The following is a 22,006-nucleotide window of genomic DNA, read 5'->3' on the forward strand; positions in this document are numbered from 1 at the left end:
TAATGTAAAGAATAATCGGCACTACAACGTGCACGGCATGACTACCTACCTACCCCTGACATTTTACCGCCGCTGCGGTGCGCCGCACGGTGCTGTAGCAATTCAGTTGAACTGTTCTCCGGCCAGCAAGCTCCTACATCGAATGTCCTGTAAGGGCCATGGCGGCCAACACCATACTCGTACCAGTTGACGAATGATTGTGTTAAAATTATATATTATGAACTATCTACCGTTGCAGTGAGTCCCTCCCACAACACATGTATGGACCCTGTGATAAACCTCCCGGCTTCCCTGCTCTCAAAACACAATCTTGACATGTCCTATACTCCACGCTTCATGTACTGTGTGTCGTACATGGCACATTATAATCGAGCAGGACCCAGAAGAGAGAAAATTTAGATCCGTTCACAATAAGAAATGTTGCCAATGAAACCACACGTCCAGTCACGGTCCAAGGCAATACTAATCCTTCAACCCGAAAGCTTTCCGCAGCATAGGGAATTTCTTCTTCTTCCCACTTCTACCAACCGCTTCAATCGGTGGCTCTTTCGGTCGCATGCTGCCCTGGGTGAGCCTGGTCGATCCGTTCCGGAATGGTGCTCCATCCGAGGTGCTAGGTCGAATCGTGCCGCTTTCTTGGATATTGGGTGGCGGTAAAGGCCACGAATCGCTCATCATCCGGTGCGGTTGATGCCGTCGTTGTAATTTGGCATGAGAAGATGGCGATTCGGCAACAGGCTGGTCCTTTGCTGCCTCGAGCTTCGCCCGTGTCTGCTCGATCACACGATCTCTCTCCGCAGCGGATGCAAACCCCAACTGTGACGGCTTGCTCGCGTCTACCTTGGGAGCTGATGGAGTCGAGTTGACCGAAGGCAAAGATGGCTCCTCCTTGTGTTTCTTGCCTCGTAATCTCCCGAACAGGCCACGCTTCTTCTCCGTAGTAGGAGACAAAGGAGGCTCTTCACCAGAGAGTGCCGCGCTATTTGCCGGGATTTGAAGCTTAGGAGGAGTTTTCACCGTCGGTTTCTCTTCCTCAGAGCTATCTTCGAGGTCCGTCGAGTCATCGTCGCCTGCTCGCCGGGGTATTCCACGGACTGGCGTAAGGTGAGATGTGTCCACTTCGTCATCACTGTCGTCCGCGAACCGGGAACGGAATTTGCTCGTCCGTGGAACGGCATCTTCATCATCTGAGTCCGCGATTCGAGACCGAGCTTTGTGTGTAAATCCGACAACTGCTGGAACTGGAGGTGGGCTTTTCTGCCGACGCCCGAAAAGAGAAGATGACCGCTTGGTCTCCGTTGGCGCAGCACGGAGGGTTGGTACGCCAGAATCCATAGATCCTCTCATGGATGTTCGCATGGAGCGAGCGCCCATCGTCGGTGAGAATGGTCGACGAGGCTCTGGAGACTGGGAACGAAGGTGATCGTGTCCAGTGTCTCGCAATGTTGGCTCAGCCGCCCCACGCATACTGCGACGCATGGCGTGCTGGCCGGGAGTGGCCGATTTACGACGTCGCCGTTTTCGGAATGAGCTATCCGAATCACTGTCGTTGGCGACGATGGGCATGGGAGGTAACCGTTGCGCTAGAGCAGCGGCTGGCGACACGGCCGCTGGCGCTGGCGGAATATGCTTCTTTTGCAAAGCGGCTCGCGGCTGTTGAGCTGGGCTAGAGGTCATCAACTGTGATTGTCGCTGTTGCTGTCGTGTCGCACCGGAGTCAGTCATGGACGTGTTCCGCATAGATTTCCGGAATCCGGCTTCAGGCTCGGTAGGCGCATTGCCCCTCATGGACTGTCTGAAGGGTGCCGCTGCGGCGGCGGCTGTGGCTGCCTTAGCGGAGGACCTTGGTTGACTGACCGCCGTCGTTGCAGAGGCTGGTTTGTTCGTGCGTGGTGTAGATTGTGGATTTCGCTGCACAGCGCCAGCAGTGGCAGGAGCTGATGCTGCCCCAGCAGCGATAGAAGCCTGAGTTTTCTTCTTGCGCCGAGGCTGGCTAGCCTGTTGCCGGGGAGGTTCTGGTGGAGGCTGAGGCCGTTGGGCCTGTGGCGCGGCCTGACTTGGTGGTGGAGCGCTGCTTGGTTGTTGCTGTGTGACTTGGCTGTAAATCGGCTTTTGGGCTGCTGACACCTGTGGCTGTTCAGATGCAGAAGCATCCAGTGCTGGACCTTGCCGAGTCTGCTGCGCAATATTCTTCCAACGTGCTTGGGCCTCTTGCCAAGATGATTCGCGAACAGGCTCTTGACGTTGTGGTTGCGCTGGGCGTGCGAGTGGGCTTTCTGGAACAGCTGTCGCCAGTATGGAGGCAACAGGGACGACAGGACTGTCAACAATGGCGTCAATTGAGCCAAAACCAGTGCCATCAAGCTCCGAGGGGTCTTCTGCTGCGTCACTGTAGATACTGTCATTGTCCGAATCCTCGTCGCTGGTCGAGTATACATCACGGCCTTCTTGAGCAGAAGTACTTTCGGCTGCCGTAGACGTAGGAAATCCTCCTGGTATCTCGACAATCCAACCATCATCTGTGGCGCCTTGTTCGAGGCCAGGAGTGGGTGGAGAGATCGACAGGACAGGCACATCTGGCCGAGAAGTTGACTCGCCGTTTGATTCTCTTTGCTGAGCCAAAGAGGACGTCTGCTTTGCTCCTTGAACTGTGTCTCTTTGACCCTCAGCTTGCCGATTGACGTCTGAAGTCTCGGTCCTTCCCCCATCTTCCGAACCCTCACTCTCTGAATCTGAAAACGAGACAACTCCTTCCACAGAGGTGACTTCCGGCGGCAGTGGCTCATTTGTGCGGCCTTGACTTTGTGGTTGGGGCGACCTCTTCGCTTCATTTGCCAGAATAGCCCCGACTGCATGGTCGCTTGAGACACCGGTTGTATAAGACGTGGAATCGCGGACATTAGCGGAGGCTTCTGATGAGGTTGGGCCTTTCTCCTTGACAGGGGCCGATGTGCGGGCTTCCGCCGACGGCCTCGCTGGTGGCAACGAAGGTGACTCGCTCGTCTCCCGGAAGCTTTGTCCCCTGATGCTACCAAATGAGGGAAGCTGAGGCCGGGGCTTCATCAACTCTTCCATATCATCATTTGATTCGATTGTGTTCAAAGCTGGTCTCGCCTTCGGTAGCCACGTTTTCTTCTCGGGCTTGGAACTTTCTGCACTAGACGCGGACGCGGCTATACCGACGACTTCGGGCTCAGACTCGAAACTCACTCTGACCGACTTCTTCCGCCTGGGTGCGCCATCGGCAGATATGCTTGAGATGTCCGAAGCCTCACTCGGAGTAACGCTCGAGCCACGGGCATACGGGTCACTTGGAGACATCCTTGGACTGGGGGAATGATGTTTAAGCGCTGGTTTTGCAGGCGATACTGAACGCGGCGGCGGCTCGTGCTTTTGTCCCGCGGCCAGGTCAGATGAAAGCCGTTCGGAGAACCTTGTAGATCTTGAGGGACTAAGAGAAGTACCTCTCGCTGGTCGTGGCTCAACGACTCGCAGATTTCTTGAGGCGGCAGATTCTTGCTCCCGTCCAGCAGGTGTAGTGCCAGCCTGAACATCGGAGGTAACAAGCTGATTAACAGTCTGCGACGGAACATTGGGCTCCTCAATCTTCCTCGAAACGTTTGCGGCGTTGACCGAACGCTTGTTCGGAAGAGTGCTTGCAGAATCCAAATCCTGGTCCAAGGTCTGCGCTGGACCAGCCTCTTCGTTCTGCTCGCCTTCCCAATCCTCCCGCACAATAGAAGGCTGCTTTGTCAACATGCCAGATGCTCTGTTGGCACGTCGGTCCCTCGCACTACCGACAGTAGAATCCGAATCCGAGTCTGTCCGAGAGGAGCTGTCAGGCGCGGCATGATATCCATCTTGTCCGGAAAGCGCGGACTTCTTCTTTTTCTTCTTCTTTGCCTGCGGCGGCTGTTCAGTTGCGTTTTCCCCTTGGGGTTCGATGACGGGCTCAAGAGGCGTAACCACCGGCTTGCTTGCCATTGTACCGCCATGTAGATGACTGCCTTCCGTCGACCCCGGGGCAACCTTCTTCTTTTTCTTCTTCACGGGCTGATTGGCACTTTCTCTCAGATTATGCTGAATCTCCTCGGCCTCGGCTGGAGCTATGGCGTTGGCGGATACACTCGTAGGCGCACGTTCACCGTTCGTCAGGCCTGAGGGCGAGCGTGGAAGAGGAGACAAGGGCCTGGAGAAATTTATGGAGTTGCGGCTGTCCGTAGGTTGAGTTTCATCCGTAGCAGCGGCATTGGTGTTTGGAAGTGGCTGCTCGGGCTGTCGATAGCGGTCTACACTTTGTCCTCTGTTGACCGGTCGCGTCGGAGGCGGAGACACGACCCGAGTTGGAGGTGCTCCCTGACTGACCGCGCGAGTCTTCTTCGGCTTTTGCGCAGTAACATTACCGGCGTACTGCTGGGGGATGTTTGGAAGGGGAGGGTGCTCTACCGGTTGCGGTCGCGATGGCGGTCTCGAAGGCGACGGTGACGGCGTTCTAAAAGTCCTCTCAGTCATGGACCCAGCGCTGGTCTGCCTCTGCAGGCCTCCTCTTGACCTGCCGCGGCCAGAGCTTGACAGCGCACTTAGAGATGCTTGCCTCTGTATTGTACGTTTTGTCTGGACATTCTCGACAGGCGTAGGTGTGGGGGTCATAGACCTCAATGCTGCCGCTGCCGCAGAGGCCGAAAGGTTCCCCTGAGATGTCCGATTGGCAAGAAAGGCTTGAGTCGCAGCCAGATGCGCGGAAGCGGACGCAGGAGTCTGGGGCCGCTGGAGGAAAACAAAGTCAGCACCTGCAAGTGTTACAATGTAAGAATCTGATAAGGGCTCGACTTACAGAGGCCGACGCAGACCTGCTCCGTCTATGAAACATGCTCATGGTTGCGATAGTGCGCGACGACTAAACCAGACAAAACTTGCCCGGGCGAGAGCCCTTGGGGAAAAAGAAGTTTTGCGGCACGATGACGAAGGTGCCTATCGCGCGACGTGCTGGCAGGGATGCAAAGCAATATGTTTCCCCATATCCACGCGCTCCAGGTCGGGGTATCTTTGGGAAAAGCGAAGATCACTACCGAAGAATAAGAGCGCAAGGTGGAAGGTCGAAAAGGAGGATGGAGAAGATGCAGGTGTTTTGGTAGCGTGGATCTTTTGCAAGTTGGGATTGTGATGAGGTGGTGCAGCTCAGAACGCCTGGAGCACCGAGAGCCAGAAACAGAGCCCGAGCCAGGCCTGGGTTGCTAGTAGTTGTAGTGAGGAAGCGAGGGAAATGTGGCTGAGCTACAATGGCTCACAGTAACAGGGATCTCCAGCTTGAACTTCGACTTCTGGGGTCTGTGCAGCGCAGCCCAGATTTGCTGGTGGGCGACTGTCCAATCACTGCTCGCACTGGACGTCACTTCGACCCGTTTCACGTACACAAAAGATTACATCATGAACTCTCTCGCCCGTCAATAAAACGTCACTGAGCCGCCGTGGTATCGGAGGCACGTGATCAGCATCCTGTCCCAAATCACGCCTCGACACTTGTTAGTCAGCATATGCTCTACCCATTCAAGTTCACCCACCGTCGACACCGGCTCATTATTGTCTGGCACCTAGTGGTTGTCAGAATTGATTGCTAACCCGATATTTAGCCGAAAACGTGTTTATCAACACTACGTACACAGTTACTCTTTCTCAACACTTATGGCGCCTCAAACACGCTCAACGTACCGTCCTAGTACTCCTGATAGGAGTACTAGTACTAGGAAAGAAGCTGACACCCTACGAAAGTCACGCTTTTTCAACGTATACGACGAAAACGCGCATAACGAGAGCCTCAACTCAATTACAAAGCGCTTATACGTACCTTAATCGACGGCGCGCTACTGGCTACGCTAACGACAAACCCTAGGCTCTCCTGCCTATCGACATACCCGATAGCGCGCGCTAGTACTAGGACGTAAGTCTCGAGTCTTAAAACGCCAAATACAGCGCTTACTCTCGCCCTCGAACCTCGTACGAACTAAGCCACTCGAGTGCCAGATTAAGATACATTAATTAAATATCTCGACGCGACAGTTAAGACGTCGACTTACGCAAGAGATAAATTAAGCGCAGCTCTATCGCGCTGTCTATCGAAAAGACGATTTAATTAAGAAATAAGAGAAGGAGCGTACTACGTTTGGCGAGAAGTATAAAGGGAAAATAGTCAACGAGTTCTGGCGTTTTATATACTAGACCGACGAAATATACGTGGATTAGATAAGACTCTTCCCTCCGCGTATTCTACGAGAGCGTGGTATACGCTATAAGCGTAAGAATATCGCAAATCGTGCGCCTCCTGAAGGAGTAACTCTTCACTGTGCCGGATACGTTAGTTACGACGAGAAGATCCCCGAACTTATTATATATAATAATAAAAACGCTTAAAACGCTAGCGTAGAGGCAGAGAAAGTTATAGAAGAAGCCGTATAAGAGGTACGAGTAAAGAAAAGAATACGAAAGCCTCGCCGTCGACCTACGCGCGAGACGAAAGAAGAGTACTAATAGCGTCTCGCGGAGTAGGAAGCTACTCTTCCTCCTCCTATAGAAGTATAGCCTCGTGGTAACTTAATAATGTAGTAGTACTATACGGAGCGTATTCTTTCTATATACGTAAAGACTATTTAGCGTACGCGCTTAAGATATTACTAGTCTATCTATCTCGTCGAGGACGGTAACTCTTCTTACGGCCTAAGACGTCCTAGGATTACGTAACGACTTAGGGACGCTAACTAGATAGTTAACTTATCGCACCTCGCGAACTTACCTAATCTTAACCCCCAAGAGGCCGCGTGGAATATCTGTAAATAGCGTTTAAGGAGTACGCCTGGCGTTACTAGTATACTACGAGAGTAACTAGTAGATACGCTCTAGGAGATCTAGCGAAATATCTTACAGGACGAGATCCGCGCTCGTATTGAAAAGCTGCCGAAGAGATGCGTAGAGCTAGTAGAAACGGGTGGTAAACGCATAAAAGGCAGTACTTGGTAGTATATAGAAGGGAATATAGGTGTGTAGGCAATTCGGCTAAATATCGGGTTAGCAATCAATTCTGACAACCACTAGGTGTCTGGGGCTCCGTCCAAAACGACAAAACACCAGGCACCTACCGGTTCTTGAGGGCCCCTTTGCACAAAAGCACCCCCAGTATACAACTTAGCCTGGATAAGAGACCATACTCCAACCAGGTATAGGCGATCAAGCGTCGGCTTGCTGACTCGGGTTGCATTGTATAATCGTGTACACCGTCCCGGCGTTATACTTGTGCCTAGGTAACTTGAACCAGTCCAGCGACCGCCCCGCATCTTACGGATTTTAGGAGGCACTGGCAGGTAAGATGAGGTATGTATGTATTCCAGACATCTACAACTTGTCAGCGCATCATCCTGTTACATCCTCAGCAACACAGGAAAGTCTTCCTGACCATTGTTGTACCCCTTGACACATATAGATATGGCATATACTCACCAGAACTCGCCCTCCAATGCGGTTGATCCCACCACCCTCCCTGCCATTAATCTTCCTCTTGGTATCACATCTCGCTTTGTGGACACCAGTCCCCACAGTCTTGTTTTCCACATCCTCGAGTCTTTACCGGCGAACATCAACCCATCAGGCCCTCAACCTGAATTGATTCTTCTATGCCACGGCTTTCCAGAGATTGCCTACTCATGGCGCAAGGTTCTTCCTCTTCTTTCAGCACAAGGCTATCATGCCGTGGCCTTTGACCAACGAGGATATGGACGCACATTTTCTCGTCAACCCCTGGACGCCCAATCATTTCGCCCGTTAAACCTGATCAAAGACGCCGTGACTCTGGTTCGGGCGCTGGGCTACACAACAGTATCGTGTGTCGTGGGACACGATTTCGGCGCCGTGACCGCCTACCTTTGCGCCCTGTCGAGACCAGACATGTTCCAGCGGCTTGTCTTGATGTCCCATCCCGCAAAGGGCCCGCCCGAGCTCCCACTGCGCACGTCTCCGTCATACGGGAATCCGTCCCCACCGCCACCGCCGGCCCCAGACATGCAAAGGGCCCTTGCGGAACTACCCCGGCCACGGAAGCATTACAAGTGGTACTACTGCACATCTGATGCCAATGCCGACATGACGTACCCGACAGGTGCAGACTTGCATAGATTCATGCGCGGCTATTTCCACTTGAAATCGGCAGATTGGGATGCAAACGACCCCCATCCGCTGCAGCGCTGGTCGGCCGACGAACTGGCAAAGATGCCCCGATACTATATCATGGATCTGGCGGACACGATGCGCCAGGCCGTGGCACGGGACATGGAAGTCGAGGACCAGGAGACGGTCTCCTCGCGTTCGTCACGCTGGCTGTCCGACCAGGAACTGGCAGTCTACGTGGAGGAGTATAGTCGTACTACGTTCCAAGGTGGCCTCAACTGGTACAGGGTCCAGACGCAGCCAGCAATCGCAGCGGATCTGGAGGTCTGGTCAGGCGCACTGATCTCGGTTCCTACCTTGTTCGTTGCTGGGAAGCGTGACTGGGGCACCTTTCAGGAACCCGGCGCCATAGAGGCCATGGAGAGCGGTAAGAGTGTGCGGCGGGACATGTACAAGGGCACTGTCTTGGTAGACGGTGCCGGCCATTGGGTCAACCAGGAGCAGCCGGAGAGGTGTGTTCAGGAAATCCTCAAGATAGTCGGCGAAGGAATATGATGAATTATCTGCACAAGGCCATAGTCCGTTACTACGGAGTGTCTTTTGTGAGCACCACGGGCGGCCCGACCCGGTATGCTTACGCAAGGCTATCTACGAATGTATGCATCCGCAGGTACAACCAGGCATTGGATACCGCTTCAGGAGGAAGACAAGGTCACGCCCAATACAAGTGCAGTTGTATCACAATCACGAGTGGATATCATTTGCAAAGCTCGATAAGCTATGTGCACGCCATAACGGTTGGTTCCCACCGCTCCTTGCACGCCACTGTACAACAATCCGGTACGCCTCGCTGAACCGATCTGTGGGACGACGCTGCTTGCTACCGCCCCAAATGCTGCTTCAGAACAAACCACAATGCCTCATGCACCTGGGCCGGTGAGTAACGCCTTGAAACGCCTGCCACGTCGAACATCATCGCTCAGGCATTGGGGCCCGTCATCTCAGAATCCACCTGATCTTCCCGAGCCTTGCCCTTGGTATGTTCGGAATCGTCCCGGTCTGTATCATCATAGAACTCCTCGTCTTCCGTTGAATTGTTCAACTCCCGATCCGATTCACTTCCGTTGGCAGCATCATCATCGAAGTCATCAAAATCAATGTCATCGCCCTCGCTATCATTCCAGAAGTCGTCGTCGATCTTCTCGATAACCGGTTTCGTGGATTCGTGCGTAGGCAGGACGAAGCCCGCCGGGATATCTTTCTTGGACGCTTCCACATCTTGTCTGACTCGAGCCTTGTACGCTTCCTTGTTGTCTCTGAGCATCACGCTGGCGTCGACATTGGCGGGCGAAGAGATCTCGGCATCGTCCAAAAGAGAAAGGATGGAGATGAGAACAGATTCGACACGTTGTGCGGGGGACCAGCGCTCGCCGGGATTCTCGCCAGACATGGTGTCTTCGCCCGGTGGATGAAGGATTGAAATACACAAGCGACCGTCGGGATAGATGTTGGGATGCCACAACGACTTGTTGAACTTGAAGTCTGCCCAAGTTAGCACCAGTCAACAACTGGCAGTTGCCGATCTACTCACCAGGAGGCTTGTATGGATAGTCCTGGGGAAAGTTCATCTGAGCCTTGAAATAGCCACCATAGTACAGCGAGTCCGGATTAAGGACCATCAAGGCCAAGTTCCAGTGGTAGATGTTCTCTTCATCGACCTGGCTTTCATCAGTGTCTGCGCCTCCGCGATGGTAATGATGACTTACGTCGATCTGAACCCATTTCTCCTTGGCCAGAGCCTTGTACTCCTTCATGAGAACTGCCTGAGACATCCTGGCCTATTCCACTTTGCAGGAAATCAGGAAACGGATCTAAGGCTAAGGGGGTGTCGACGACAGTGGATGCTCTCGGTGCGCGGGAGAGAAAGGATGTTGTGTATGGCTGTCGCTGGGATCAGGCCCTGCGCGGCAAACCAAAAGCCCTGCGTGGTATTGTCTTCACTAAGCCTCCTTTCCGCGAAGTTGTTCAACTGCTTAGATAGCACTGCTATTGACTGTACATCATTTAACACTGTAGGCGGGTATCTGAGTTGCAGAACGCGGCGGCGGCGCGGCAGACAGTGAGCGCAGGGAGGAAGGCAGGTCTAGTGAGGAGAACAGATGTTGGAGTGCGTAACCGGCTCCAAGGAGTATCAGTAGGAGTTAGGAGGAGTCTTTAGGTGTCAGGATTAGGGGAGGCTCTCGTGTCGGATCATAGGAGGTGAGTTGAGAAATACATCTCAAGTATGAGGACGCGGCGGTGACGGTGATGGATAAGTGAAGCAGTGAGTACCTTAACCGCTACAGGAGGCGATGTCGGCAACAGTCGCGGTGATAATTGCGCGAGTTTAACACAGTTCTAGGGTGAACTATAGGCGGCTGCACCCCAAAAGAGATGCGAATGACGCATTTTGGCCTCGGCGCTGTAATGGCGGCATTTGACGGTACTGCAGCGTATTTTATCCTACAAATATGGCTTCCAAATGCTAGAGGCCCTAACAGTCATGGAAGTTACAATGTATTGACGATACACAAATTACACACCTGCACTCTACCGAATCTTGACGAGGCAGGTCCATCGCTGCTGTCAGTGTCTGTGCATGGCGTGTACCCGCAAATTGACTCCAGATTCGCCAATTGCTCGCTCTGTACAAGACAACAACCGCAGTTTGTTCTCATGAATTTCTTTTACTTGCTGGCGGTCTTTTCGTGTTGCATTTGAGCCTTCCATTACAGGTCTTCTTGTACATACAGCATCATCCAGATCTTTACCACGATATGAGTGCAGGGTGCCCTCCCCGCACCTGAGCGGACTTTGGTGGTTGAGTGCGCCTCGAAGTACCAGTTTTTGTATTTGCCGCCATGTTTGCACGGTGCAGAAGCCCTATATGGCGGGTCGATGACCTGAGCCCTTGCTTTGAGGCAGAGTATGTCCTTATTTCCATTTTATGATCTTGCTTGCTGATTTTGTACCAAAAGCTACCTTCAGACCCTCTTTCCCCTTCTAGCATGTGCTATATCGGCCTTGCTCCTGGTCCTCCAAATCGTGCGTCAAAGGACTAAACAAAGACATCGCAAGAGTCGTACTCGCAGTTTGTTGCTGGATATCAGCGACGATGAGGAAGGAGATTCTACAGAGGAAAACGAGGACAGCCTCGCAAGGCTCACGCTACAAAAGACCATCAGCCATGATGCTCATGGGTTGAAGGATGTGGACAAGCCAACCGGGGAAGTCTTCCTAGTCACGGCCGAGTTCTTACTTGTCTTGGGACAGTTCGTGGTTAACATTATCGGCACTCTGCATCGTGCAGCTGGGAAAAGGCATTCAGCAGTAGCGGAAACGCTGGTGTCTGCATACCTTGTCCTTCTTGCAGGCGTCCGGTTGCTTTCCTCAACGACACGGTGGAAGTCTCCGATAAAGGGACTCTGGGACCACACTGCAGCCCTCTATATCACCCAGTGGTTACTCCTGGTCTGGGTCTTTCGATCTGTGCTCATTCATCCTACTAGCCGCCTTTCTCAGCAATTGACGATAGCCTCGTTCGCCATCACAAGCGTTCTGGTTTTGATCGTACTGTGCTCTCGACGCGGAAACAAAGAGGTGGTCCTGGAATATGAAGGCGATATTGAACCATCTCGCGAGCCTCTGGCCAGTGTCCTGTCCTTGATTACCTTCGCTTGGGTGGACCCCATCGTCTGGAAGGGATTCAAGAAGACCTTGGAACTGTCTGATGTGTGGAACGTCGCACCTTCGGATAAGGCTGAGGTCGTGCTGGACGTCTTTCGTCAGATTCAAAAGACACATTCACTCGCCGTACGGCTTCTGCTGCATTTCAAAAAGGAGCTTCTCATACAGGGCGCTTGGTGCATGCTGGCGAGTGTGTTCATGTTTCTACCCACGTTGCTCCTAAAAGCTGTCTTGGAATACCTGGAGAATACCGATCGCATCCCCGTTACTGCAGCTTGGTTATACGTTATCCTCCTTTTCGCCACCGGAGCGGTGCAGGCTATTGGCGATGGCCAAGCTCTCTGGATTGGAAGAAAGATCAGCATTCGTCTCAGGGCCATCATCGTTGGTGAAATATACTCCAAGACTTTGCGTCGAAAGGCTGCAGCAAACACAGATTCAGACATTGGAAAGGAGAAGAGCCAGGATAAGCAGGCATTCTGGGCCAAGGTGAAATCGTCCTGGAAGACCATGAGAAGCCGGCATCACAGTGAAGCCACGAAGAGTTCTGACCCTAAAAAGGCCAGCACCCCACAGGCCAATAACGGCACGGTTATCAATCTTATGTCTGTGGACTCTTTTAAAGTTGCCGATATCTGCGCATATCTACACTTCCTTTGGGCTGCCGTGCCTGTTCAACTCATCATGGCTGTGAGCTTGTTGTATAAGGTTTTGGGGTTCAGCTCTTTTGCTGGGATCGTGTTGATGATTCTCATTCTGCCGCTGAATCTTTACATTGCAAAGTCTTTCCAAGCTGCGCAGAAAAGAATCATGGCAGCGACCGATGCCCGGATCCATGTGACCAACGAGGTGCTCCAAAATATCCGAATAATCAAATACTTCGCCTGGGAGCAACGGTTTCAGAATAACGTCAATGAGAAGAGAAAGATCGAGTTGGACGCGCTCTGGCGAAAATACGTTTTGTGGGCTTCGGCAGCGACAATCTGGAGTGGTGTTCCGATCATCATCACCTTCACTTCATTCTTCATCTACACGAAAATCGAGAAGCGACCTCTTGTGCCTTCGGTGGCCTTTCCCGCGTTGTCGATGTTTTCTCTCCTCCGTGTACCTCTAGACCAGCTCGCTGACATGGTGGCGCATGTACAAGAGTCTAAAGTCTCGGTTGACCGTGTCGAAAAATTCCTTGAGGAGGAAGAGACCGAGAAGTACATTCAGCTACGTCAGAGCAGGCGTTTCAGTGTCCCATGCACCCGCATTGCTCTGGAAGACGCCACGTTGACATGGGGAACAGCCGGTCCAGACGGCCCAGATTCCTTCCGCCTCATCAATATCAATGTCGATTTCGAGATAGGCAAACTCAGCGTCATTGCTGGTCCCACCGGGTCTGGGAAGACGTCCTTGCTCATGGCCCTGCTCGGAGAGATGCAGTTAGTCCACGGTCATGTTTACATTCCGGGCGGTTATGCCCGGCAAGAACTACGTCCGGATCCTTCTACCGGCCTGACTGACAGCGTGGCCTATTGCGCACAACAAGCCTGGCTGGTCAATGCAACCATCAAAGAGAATATTCTTTTTGCAAGCCCATACGATGAGGACCGGTACCTCGAAGTCATCTCAATCTGTGCTCTTGAGCGTGATCTCGAAATACTCGATGCAGGGGATCAGACACTAGTAGGAGAGAAGGGAATCTCTCTTTCGGGGGGCCAGAAGCAAAGGATTTCTTTGGCAAGAGCGATATATTCGAATTCCAAGCATCTCCTGCTCGACGACTGCTTGAGCGCGGTTGATGCCCATACAGCGAAGCACATCTTTGAGCAAGCCTTGACTGGGGATATGATGGCCAATCGAACCTGTATTCTGGTTTCTCACAACGTTGCACTGACTGTTCCTCTCGCCAGTCAAGTCGTTGTCCTCCAGAATGGCAAGATTGTCGCCCAAGGGTCGCCACAACAGATCGTCGAGAGTGGTGCCCTCGGAGACGACCTTTTGAAATCACGGCCAGTATCCCGAGCGAATTCGCAACCACCTTCTCGGGTGCCTTCCAATCTAGAAGAGGAGACATCCAAGTTATCGGGTGGTGACGGACATGTGACCCCTGGTTCCCGTGGAAGAGGTGCCAACAAAGCCAGGTCAAAGGTTAATGTACCTGAAAAGCAATTCATCGATCATAGACTCGAAACAAAAGCCACAGGGAGCGTCAAGATGTCGACGATCAAGATGTACCTTCAGGCTATGGGCCCTTGGTATTACTGGATCTTTGCAGCGTTCGGGTTCACGGCCACGCAGGTAGGCTCCGTCGCTACCAACTTATGGATTCGAGAATGGGCCAATGCATATCACCTCCGAGGGACACGTTCGGCGCACGCAGCCGTTCATGCCTTCCACCACACGAAAGGCGTTTACTCAGCAACTGGTTTCGGAGGGTCGTTTGTCCAGATACCAGACACTGCCGGCAATGCGAGCAAGGCATGGGTTACCAAGACACTCTCCGACGTCAATGCTGGGTATTACCTAGGGGTGTATGCTATCATTGGCGTCGTCTACGTGGCAATCTGCTTCTCGAGAGAGCTTATACTCTTCTGGGGTTCCCAGCGGGCTTCTTGGCGCATTCACGAGAAACTGCTCACAAGCATACTGCGGGCAAAATTCCGCTTCTTTGACTCGACACCCCTTGGACAGTTAACGAACCGGTTCTCGAAGGACGTTCAGGCTCTCGACCAGGAAGTTGCTCCTGTGGCGATAGGCATGCTTCACAGTGCAGCGGCCGTCCTCACAATCGTGATTTTGATCTCTGTCATCACCCCAGGATTTTTGATCCCGGGATTCTTCATCACCATTATGTATGTCTTGACCGGGTGGTTGTACATCCGTTCGTCTCGAGACCTGAAGAGAATCGAAGCCGTTCAGCGGAGTCCTCTATTCCAGCATTTTGGCGAAACCTTGACCGGTGTGGTTACGATTCGGGCGTACGGAGACGAGGCACGATTTATTCACGAGAGTCATGTGCGAGTGAACACGCATAATCGTCCGTTCATCTATCTATGGGCGACGAACAGATGGCTGTCATTTCGGATCGACATCGCAGGAGCTTTGGTTTCATTCTTCTCGGCCATGTTCCTAATCGTCAACGCAGGCCGCATCGACCCGGGTGCTGCTGGTCTGGCACTATCATACGCCATTACTTTCACGCAGAATGTTCTGTGGCTTGTTCGACTGTACGCGGCTAACGAGCAGAACATGAATGCCGTCGAACGAATCCAGGAGTATGTCGATGTCGAACAAGAAGCACCTGCTCATAATCCAGATACGAAGCCGCCGGCAAATTGGCCCAGCCAGGGAGCTGTTGAATTCATCGGATACAGCACGAGATACCGGCCTGACCTCGACCCGGTCCTCAAGCATGTGTCGTTCCGCGTTGAACCCGGACACAAAGTTGGGATCGTAGGCAGAACTGGGGCCGGGAAGAGTTCGCTCGCACTGGCTTTGTTCCGGGGACTGGAAGCCGAAGAGGGCAAAATCCTGATCGACAATGTCGACATTGGACTCATTGGGCTGCAGGATTTGCGTGAGGCCATCACGATTGTGCCTCAAGACCCAACCCTCTTCAGCGGCACATTGAGGAGCAATTTGGATCCGTTCGAGTTGTTCACTGATGAGGAGGTCTTCACTGCCCTTCGGCAGGTTCATCTTATTCCTGGCGCCCATGGAAGCCCGGATCGATCGGTATCAGAGACACCACACGGAGGCTCCAGTAGGTCGCTCACACTCCGAGAGAATCCTACTCCCAATGGTGAGCAGTCCACCTCGGCCAACGGGACGGTAAGATCGGACTCGACCTTGGTACAGTTTGCAAGCAATAGCAAAGACAACAAAAACATCTTCCAAGACCTATCATCGCCGGTGGCAGAGTCAGGCTCAAACTTGTCTCAGGGGCAACGGCAGCTTCTTTGCCTGGCGAGGGCGCTGCTAAAGGCTCCCAAAGTTCTGGTCATGGATGAAGCGACGGCGTCGATTGACTATGCCACGGATTCCAAGATCCAGGAGACCTTACGGGAGCTGAAGAACAATACGATTTTGACCATCGCCCACCGCCTGCAGACGATCATTGATTACGATCGAGTTCTGGTGCTTGACAAGGGTGAAGTCGTTGAATATGCTGACCCATATGAACTGATTCAAAAAGAGGGTGGTCACTTCAGGGCCATGTGTGAAACAAGCGGCGATTTTGACTCACTGTTTGAACTGGCCAAAAAAGCATGGTTGGACCGGAGACTGGTTGATGACTCTGTTTGAGAAAGAATCATTCGTACGCGGTCGTGTTTAGACCAGGAGGGTGGCATGTTTGTTGACTTTATCTTGTACTTTTGACGTGGGAGGATCATCTGCTTTTGATTCGTTTCATTGATAGCCAAGGGCGGTTGACTCGGACTGTTCTACACTTGTACACTTTTTGGAGTGATGGACGGGACGGTGGGTGTGTCTCTGTCCAACGTTGCACATATATTCCAGACCAGGAAACACCTTATTAGATGAGTCGTCGCCAGATGGCAGCAAATAAAAATACTTTTCCTGTGTCGCTTAATACAACACCTGCTGGCTTGACTACCTGAGTGCTCTCCTCTAGCAAACTGCATCTCAGGTACGTGAAAAAGCGCCACTGATGGCAGATTTCTCGTGTTAGTGTTGGCGCGGGTTCAGAGCGAGAGCGGAAAAGCGAATGGGTCCAGCAGTGGACATCCGGATTGAGAAAGGAAGATTTACCTGGCATACCCTACACTGGCAACAGCAGTCACAGCCTTGTCTTCCCCACAGAGTTTCCCCCTTTCTTCCAGCGAGCCAATCATATACTGCGAGGCTGCCACTTTTGATACCGAGACTCCTAGTACCTGCTGTCTTCACACCACTTCTCCTACCACTGCTTATTCTTGAGTAGTTCTGGGCGCGCACGGCGGTGCTTCAAAGCTACACCACTACACCAACGGGTCGTCGCCATGGGTTGAACGCACGGGCGGGCCTTCCCCGGGCGCGTGACAAAAAGGTTCCTCAGTCCATTCCGGAAGGCGACGAATGTCAGGTATGTTCGAACCAGCCTGCTGCCTGTGAACTCGGGCTGACCTGTGATACTGACCAGCCTGAGATCCAGTTGTCGATGAAGGGCTTCAAGTACTTGATTCACTGGCGTTGGCTTGCCGGGACGTCGACCATGTCTTGCAAGTTGTGCACAAGCTGGATCACAGCTAGCCGGGGTGCACGCCTGAATCTGATCTTTGCACCTCTCCCTCGCCGCATCGTTATGTCTACGGCTTGACGGTAAAGGGTACCTGATATGTAAATATTATATATACTTTACCAGGATTCAACTCAATTCTTGATCTTGACGGTGTTAGCTAAGCTTCCCGAACGTATCAAAGGGGCCCCCCCTCGGGCCATTGAATTTGGTTTCAGGTATACAACTACCTAAGGTACGGCGGCCGCTTGGATGGTACCTATATGAACGAAACGTCGCCAAAGGCAACTTTGGAAACAAAAGGTACTACTAGGTAGGTAGCCACCTGTTCAAATTTTCCAGTGCCGGTGGGCCTTGGGGGATACAGCGCAACTTTGAACGCAACCGAATCGTCACGCGGGGGCATGGCCGGGCCAATCGTATCTACAAGCAAAAAGCCCTCACCGGTTTACATTCAACGAGGGCACTGCGAGGGAGTCGTGGGTGCGAGTGCCCGAATTGGTTGATACAGGGCCAGAACCTTGCTAGTGCCGGGCTGATATATGCGATGCAATGCGATGCGCTGCGCTGCCCATGAGACCCTTACGGACTAGACAAGAAGTATGAATTGTCAACGAGAAAATAAAAGGGGGAGGGGATGCTTTTGAATTCTCTCGCCTATGATTTCGCCATTCTGAAAAAAAAGCCAGACACCAACTTTCACCACTTTCAGCGGTTACAATTTCCAATTTACACTCCCGACTTGACGCCTCATCACTGCCCATTCACTGGCAACCATCTGTGGAGAATTGGTTTAGGATGCACCGTCTAAATGAAAGAATAACCGACCAATAAATCATTGTTAGTGGTCTGCAACGCATAACATGGAAGAAGAACAGAAAATCAAGCAAGACTTGGCCAGAGCCTTGTCGGACCAGACAGCAGTCCTCTTCCGGTGACGCGGCCAAAGCGAAAAGAGCCTAGAATAAAAGAGAAAAAGAAGCAAGAGAAAAGGCTGAAAAGGACCAGGTTAAGCAGGATCACAAATAGGACATAAAATGATAATCTCAGCCCTCCGACTTTGAATCTTGTTCAAAAGCTTGCCGTAATCGTCGATCATACTCAAGCTTGTCCTCAACCCTTCTTCTGACAATGTTCTCGGCGTCCGGATGCCAGTAACGAGCTGCAGTTTTTGTAATGTCGGATGCAAATATCGGCTCAATATGATTCAAGAAGACGCCATACAGGCCCGTCAAGGAATCCAAGGCCCGGAAATACCAGATGCGGCCCGTTGCCCAGTTCTCGCGAAAACAATTGGCGACTGAAAAGGAGCAAGGAGGCCACGATCGCTTCTCCTCCTCTTCTAAGATGAGGAAAAACTCGTCGAGCGCGAGCTTGAGATCTGTCAATTTTTCCTCCACCAAACAGTCGATTGCCTGACCGGTCAGCCATAAAGGGGGCCTCAGCATCTCGATCGGTCTGGAACAGGCCCATTCTAGGTCGATGATGAATTTGATATGCCAATCGTCATCGACAAAGATATTGCTTTGATGGAGGTCCGTGAGAGTCAAATAAAACGGCCCAGAACGTGAATGGCGATTGACAAAATCAGGAAAACAAGCGCGCATCAGAGTCAAGGCTTCCATTTGATCAACGGCATCGTCCTTTGAGATGACGGAATTGGGCTGGTATCGAATTCGATTGTCGTGATATTCCAACAGGTCAAGAACATATGGCTCGACCGTACTGTAAATGCAGCTGCGGTTCATGACAGGTGGGCAACTGTCGTTTTCTGCTTCGGGAATGATGATCGATAATGGTCGATTAGCAAGACTCACCACGCCTTGGTCGTCTATCATCCACGAGCCTATGTGAGGCAATGGCCTTCTGGTCAAAGATAACCAGATCTGGGATAAATCTCGAAAGAAATTCGCCTTTCGCGTCGAGTCACTAGAAAGTGTATCCCACGTGGTTGAAAGCATACGGCCTTCCTCCTCTTCGACAAAATCCATCAGTAAATAGCCAACCGGAAATGGACAGTCGGGTCCTTTACGACGAATGTAGGGAGAGCGGGTCGGTTGTCGAAATAGCAGTCGTAGGGTGTTCTGGATGGCTGAGAGGCATCGCAAATACCATGGAGCATTTTCACACGCGGTGAACTGAGCCCCCCGGCTATTAGCATATTACCGAGAGTCTACTGGAAGACTGGTGCGCGCACATGTAGGTTCTTACCAATTCCGAAGCCCCATAGGTACGGGGTTGGTATTTCCGGGCAGTTTTGTTGCATCCAGATATACGTTGCTACTTCGGAACGCACCTTCTCATCCGTGTTTCCAGGGTTCGATGATTCTCCTAACTTGTATGGGAGTGGGAATCGAATCATGACGCGATTCCTTGGACGGCGATTCCAGTTTCGTATATACACTGGAATACAGACGTTGAACGTCCCATGCCTCCATTCCGAGAAGTCGCCTAATTGACAGGCTTGATCAGACCTTAGTCCCATGTGACGAGCGACAATCTCTTTGATTTCGTCTTGTTTCTGAAATAGCTGGAGGAAAAAGTCGATTCGTTGGGACGGATAGGACAGCTGTAAGAGCATGTTGCTTTCAGCCCCGCAAGCCGATTCATAGGAAATGGATTTGTGAAGGAGCTTCTTTCTCGGCGTCATTCGGGAGCTACAGTGAGATGCCATCTCCTTGAGATCTATCATGGATGTGAGGATCGTCTGGAGAGAAATGAAGCTTCAGCGCCATCCAAGGGAAAAGAAAACGAGAACGCATTACCTTAGGTACTGGCGGAACATTCTTTGGGCACCTGTACAGCAAGCATGTACAAGTTACAACATTTGTGTGTGACAAGCTATGACGGCGAATTGTCACGCCTATCTCGTTTTGTCAAGCTGACTTGACGCCGGAGATCCTCATCCTCCATGCACTGGCCGTAACATGTAGCGTCACACGGAAGAGAATGGGCAAGCCCCCCTGTTCAAGATGCAGCTGTGCGCAGGCAAGCCATTCAAGTTGGGGGCCAAATACGCGTTGAAGGCCCCCCCAAGTTTCACGCGTCAAGCCGACGTCCAAAACGAAGACGCAAGCGGAACGTCAAAGGTCCCCTATCCCCCCGTACGGGCTAAGGAGGCGCACCTTAGCAGGCTCCCTAGTAGGCCTGCACCGCCACAGCTCGGAGTGGCTTAGGCTTGACTCGAGGTCCGGTCCAACGGCGACATGTGTACTACTACTACAACATTGTAGGTGTTCAAGGTGCAATGCCAGATTTCCGGTTGGATCTCGTCGAGGTCAACGAGCTCGCTTGCCGCTGTCTCTTCACCCTCACGGAGTCGAACAGGTTAAAAATCTGTAACGCATCCACCCTTTTTTATGACGAAGCGCCATGGCTCCAGGAGTCTTTCTCGGTCATTGTCGCCACGAACGGGGTGTACCTTTATCGGCCTCCATGCGCTTGAGGATTATGATTTTGTTGATATGGCGCCTTTTCATACTCTTTGCCTAAGTGCTCCTTGACACCCTCTTTGATACAGCAGGGGCAATGGATCTCTTCAATATGCGTTTTAAGATCGAGTAATAGAATGAACAATGTCGCAAAGTTGCTCTTCACATAAAGTCACGGTGCCTCCCTCAGAGAAAACATTTGCCAAATCCATCACAAGCGGCGTTCCGGTCCGGCTCGACTGACTTCGTCGTACTACTTTTGAGCAGGTGGATAATTTGGAGCAGGTGTGTAATTTGGTGGTGCGGATGCGAAGCTATTCTGCATGACCATCTGGTCTTGTTGAGGTTGATATGGCTGCTGGGTCATGTCCGCGACAGGCTTAAGACGAAACTTGACCTCGTTATCTTGCTGAATGACGGCGCAGCACGGGCACCAGTATGCTGTGCAGCAATCGCCGAAACTGCTTCCAGGAATGCCAAACTGTTCACGGATCTCGGTCCGTTTCATCATGGTGAAAATCCAGGCCAGGCCAGTGAAGACGGACAGAAAGCCATGGATCATGCAATCGCCGTTGATGCTCTCAGGATCTCTCATGGACGGATCCCTTAGGCGTTCCGAAGTACGGCCAACGACTGTAATCGTGTGATCAGTACACCGGGCCCAATTCTCGAGTTGGCAGAAAGATACGCACGCAAGCACGGCACGCAGGTACCGATGATGCAGCTGCCGCAAGAACATTCGCAAAGACCGTTTTCCCAGTCACCCCCTGCGACTGGTTGGCCCATCGGTTGGGTCATCGGATTTGCCATTTTGTCGAGGATTGATGTTGTGAGATAACTGCCCGTGGGTGTTGCTAATGGTCTTGATACCTTTTTGTTATGGACAATTTGATTCTGATCCTGGCAAAGCTCTCGAAAGGCGAAGCGACGCGAAAAATGTGTGATCGAGGCTGGCGACTTCGCTGCCAAGTCAATAATGACGATGCTTTGGACCTTTTGGTATTATTATATCCACGTCAAACGCTCCATATGCTCTTGCAAGGCACACTTGGCCCCGTCGTGACAAGGCTTAGAGCGAACATCCCTGGTAATACTCGTCGTTGGTTGGTGTCAGGCTCGTGAAAAGGGGGTCCCTTCTGTGGAGAATGCAAGATCAGTTTTCTCGGCATCTTCCCCACGGTGGTTCCTTACAACCCTTTTTGAGAGCAAGAATGCGGATCCTGGGCTGAAAGATGTCGAAAGTGTACTATTATTGTATGTGACATGGTTGGTGGCGCGGTGCCAATTGGACTGGAGCAATCAATATTCCCGACACTCCCCGACCCGCTTGGACCAACCCTACCACGGGATTGTGGTGGCTGCGCAGGAGCCGCCATCTTGTCGTACGTTGTATGTTGATGAGATATGGTAGAAACGTATGATTGTATTGAGTAGAAGAGAGAGAGAGTAAGTAGAGATAACAGAACTAAGT

General features: G+C 52.1%; 6 protein-coding genes across 7 annotated transcripts; 2 read left to right on the forward strand and 4 right to left on the reverse strand.

The window, feature by feature from the left end:
- Nucleotides 1-197: 197 nt before the first annotated feature.
- HMPREF1120_08454 lies at nt 198-5,518 on the reverse strand. Of its 2 annotated transcripts, XM_009162711.1 has the most exons (3): nt 4,835-5,518; nt 4,581-4,767; nt 198-4,492 (listed from the first exon to the last, which is right to left on the reverse strand). In XM_009162711.1, the coding sequence occupies exon 3, from the start codon at nt 3,982-3,984 to the stop codon at nt 463-465; it is 3,522 nt and encodes a 1,173-aa protein (XP_009160959.1). In that variant the 5' UTR covers nt 3,985-4,492; nt 4,581-4,767; nt 4,835-5,518; the 3' UTR covers nt 198-462. The 2 variants fall into 2 exon arrangements, with proteins under 2 accessions (XP_009160959.1, XP_009160958.1); XM_009162710.1 differs by having other exon boundaries at nt 198-4,767.
- Nucleotides 5,519-7,086: 1,568 nt separating this feature from the next.
- Nucleotides 7,087-10,205, forward strand: HMPREF1120_08455 (microsomal epoxide hydrolase). The gene has a single exon (XM_009162712.1). It carries the CDS (start codon nt 7,474-7,476, stop codon nt 8,704-8,706), a length of 1,233 nt encoding a protein of 410 aa, XP_009160960.1. The 5' UTR covers nt 7,087-7,473; the 3' UTR covers nt 8,707-10,205.
- Nucleotides 8,885-10,540, reverse strand: HMPREF1120_08456 (ubiquitin-conjugating enzyme E2 R). The gene is made up of 3 exons (XM_009162713.1): nt 9,918-10,540; nt 9,743-9,869; nt 8,885-9,693 (listed from the first exon to the last, which is right to left on the reverse strand). The coding sequence occupies exons 1-3, from the start codon at nt 9,981-9,983 to the stop codon at nt 9,131-9,133; spliced, it is 756 nt and encodes a 251-aa protein (XP_009160961.1). The 5' UTR covers nt 9,984-10,540; the 3' UTR covers nt 8,885-9,130.
- A 169-nt stretch (nt 10,541-10,709) lies between these two features.
- HMPREF1120_08457 (ABC bile acid transporter) lies at nt 10,710-18,162 on the forward strand. The gene is made up of 3 exons (XM_009162714.1): nt 10,710-11,116; nt 11,169-16,951; nt 17,009-18,162. Exons 1-2 carry the CDS (start codon nt 11,052-11,054, stop codon nt 16,168-16,170), a joined length of 5,067 nt encoding a protein of 1,688 aa, XP_009160962.1. The 5' UTR covers nt 10,710-11,051; the 3' UTR covers nt 16,171-16,951; nt 17,009-18,162.
- HMPREF1120_08458 (uncharacterized protein) lies at nt 18,151-19,796 on the reverse strand (the record flags this gene model as incomplete). The annotated part of the gene is made up of 2 exons (XM_009162715.1): nt 18,151-19,242; nt 19,302-19,796. The coding sequence occupies 2 exons, from the start codon at nt 19,794-19,796 to the stop codon at nt 18,151-18,153; spliced, it is 1,587 nt and encodes a 528-aa protein (XP_009160963.1).
- Nucleotides 19,797-20,788: 992 nt separating this feature from the next.
- Nucleotides 20,789-21,345, reverse strand: HMPREF1120_08459 (uncharacterized protein; the record flags this gene model as incomplete). The annotated part of the gene is made up of 2 exons (XM_009162716.1): nt 20,789-21,168; nt 21,228-21,345. 2 exons carry the CDS (start codon nt 21,343-21,345, stop codon nt 20,789-20,791), a joined length of 498 nt encoding a protein of 165 aa, XP_009160964.1.
- Nucleotides 21,346-22,006: the final 661 nt, after the last annotated feature.

Source organism: Exophiala dermatitidis, assembly GCF_000230625.1.
Source record: "Exophiala dermatitidis NIH/UT8656 unplaced genomic scaffold supercont1.7, whole genome shotgun sequence".
Lineage (NCBI taxonomy): Eukaryota > Fungi > Ascomycota > Eurotiomycetes > Chaetothyriales > Herpotrichiellaceae > Exophiala > Exophiala dermatitidis.

What these genes read in the sequence shown, in the direction of transcription:
- HMPREF1120_08454 (XM_009162710.1), bottom strand. Translation starts at nt 4,876, where the DNA reads ATGAGCATGTTTCATAGACGGAGCAGGTCTGCGTCGGCCTCT. An exon ending in GCAGGTCTGCGTCGGCCTCT is followed by an intron (nt 4,768 to 4,834) that starts GTAAGTCGAGCC and finishes GTTTTCCTCCAG; the next exon opens with CGGCCCCAGACTCCTGCGTC.
- HMPREF1120_08457 (XM_009162714.1), top strand. Translation starts at nt 11,052, where the DNA reads ATGTTTGCACGGTGCAGAAGCCCTATATGGCGGGTCGATGACCTGAGC. An exon ending in AGCCCTTGCTTTGAGGCAGA is followed by an intron (nt 11,117 to 11,168) that starts GTATGTCCTTAT and finishes TTGTACCAAAAG; the next exon opens with CTACCTTCAGACCCTCTTTC.
- HMPREF1120_08456 (XM_009162713.1), bottom strand. Translation starts at nt 9,983, where the DNA reads ATGTCTCAGGCAGTTCTCATGAAGGAGTACAAGGCTCTGGCCAAGGAG. An exon ending in AGAAATGGGTTCAGATCGAC is followed by an intron (nt 9,870 to 9,917) that starts GTAAGTCATCAT and finishes GATGAAAGCCAG; the next exon opens with GTCGATGAAGAGAACATCTA. An exon ending in CTATCCATACAAGCCTCCTG is followed by an intron (nt 9,694 to 9,742) that starts GTGAGTAGATCG and finishes TAACTTGGGCAG; the next exon opens with ACTTCAAGTTCAACAAGTCG.
- HMPREF1120_08455 (XM_009162712.1), top strand. Translation starts at nt 7,474, where the DNA reads ATGGCATATACTCACCAGAACTCGCCCTCCAATGCGGTTGATCCCACC.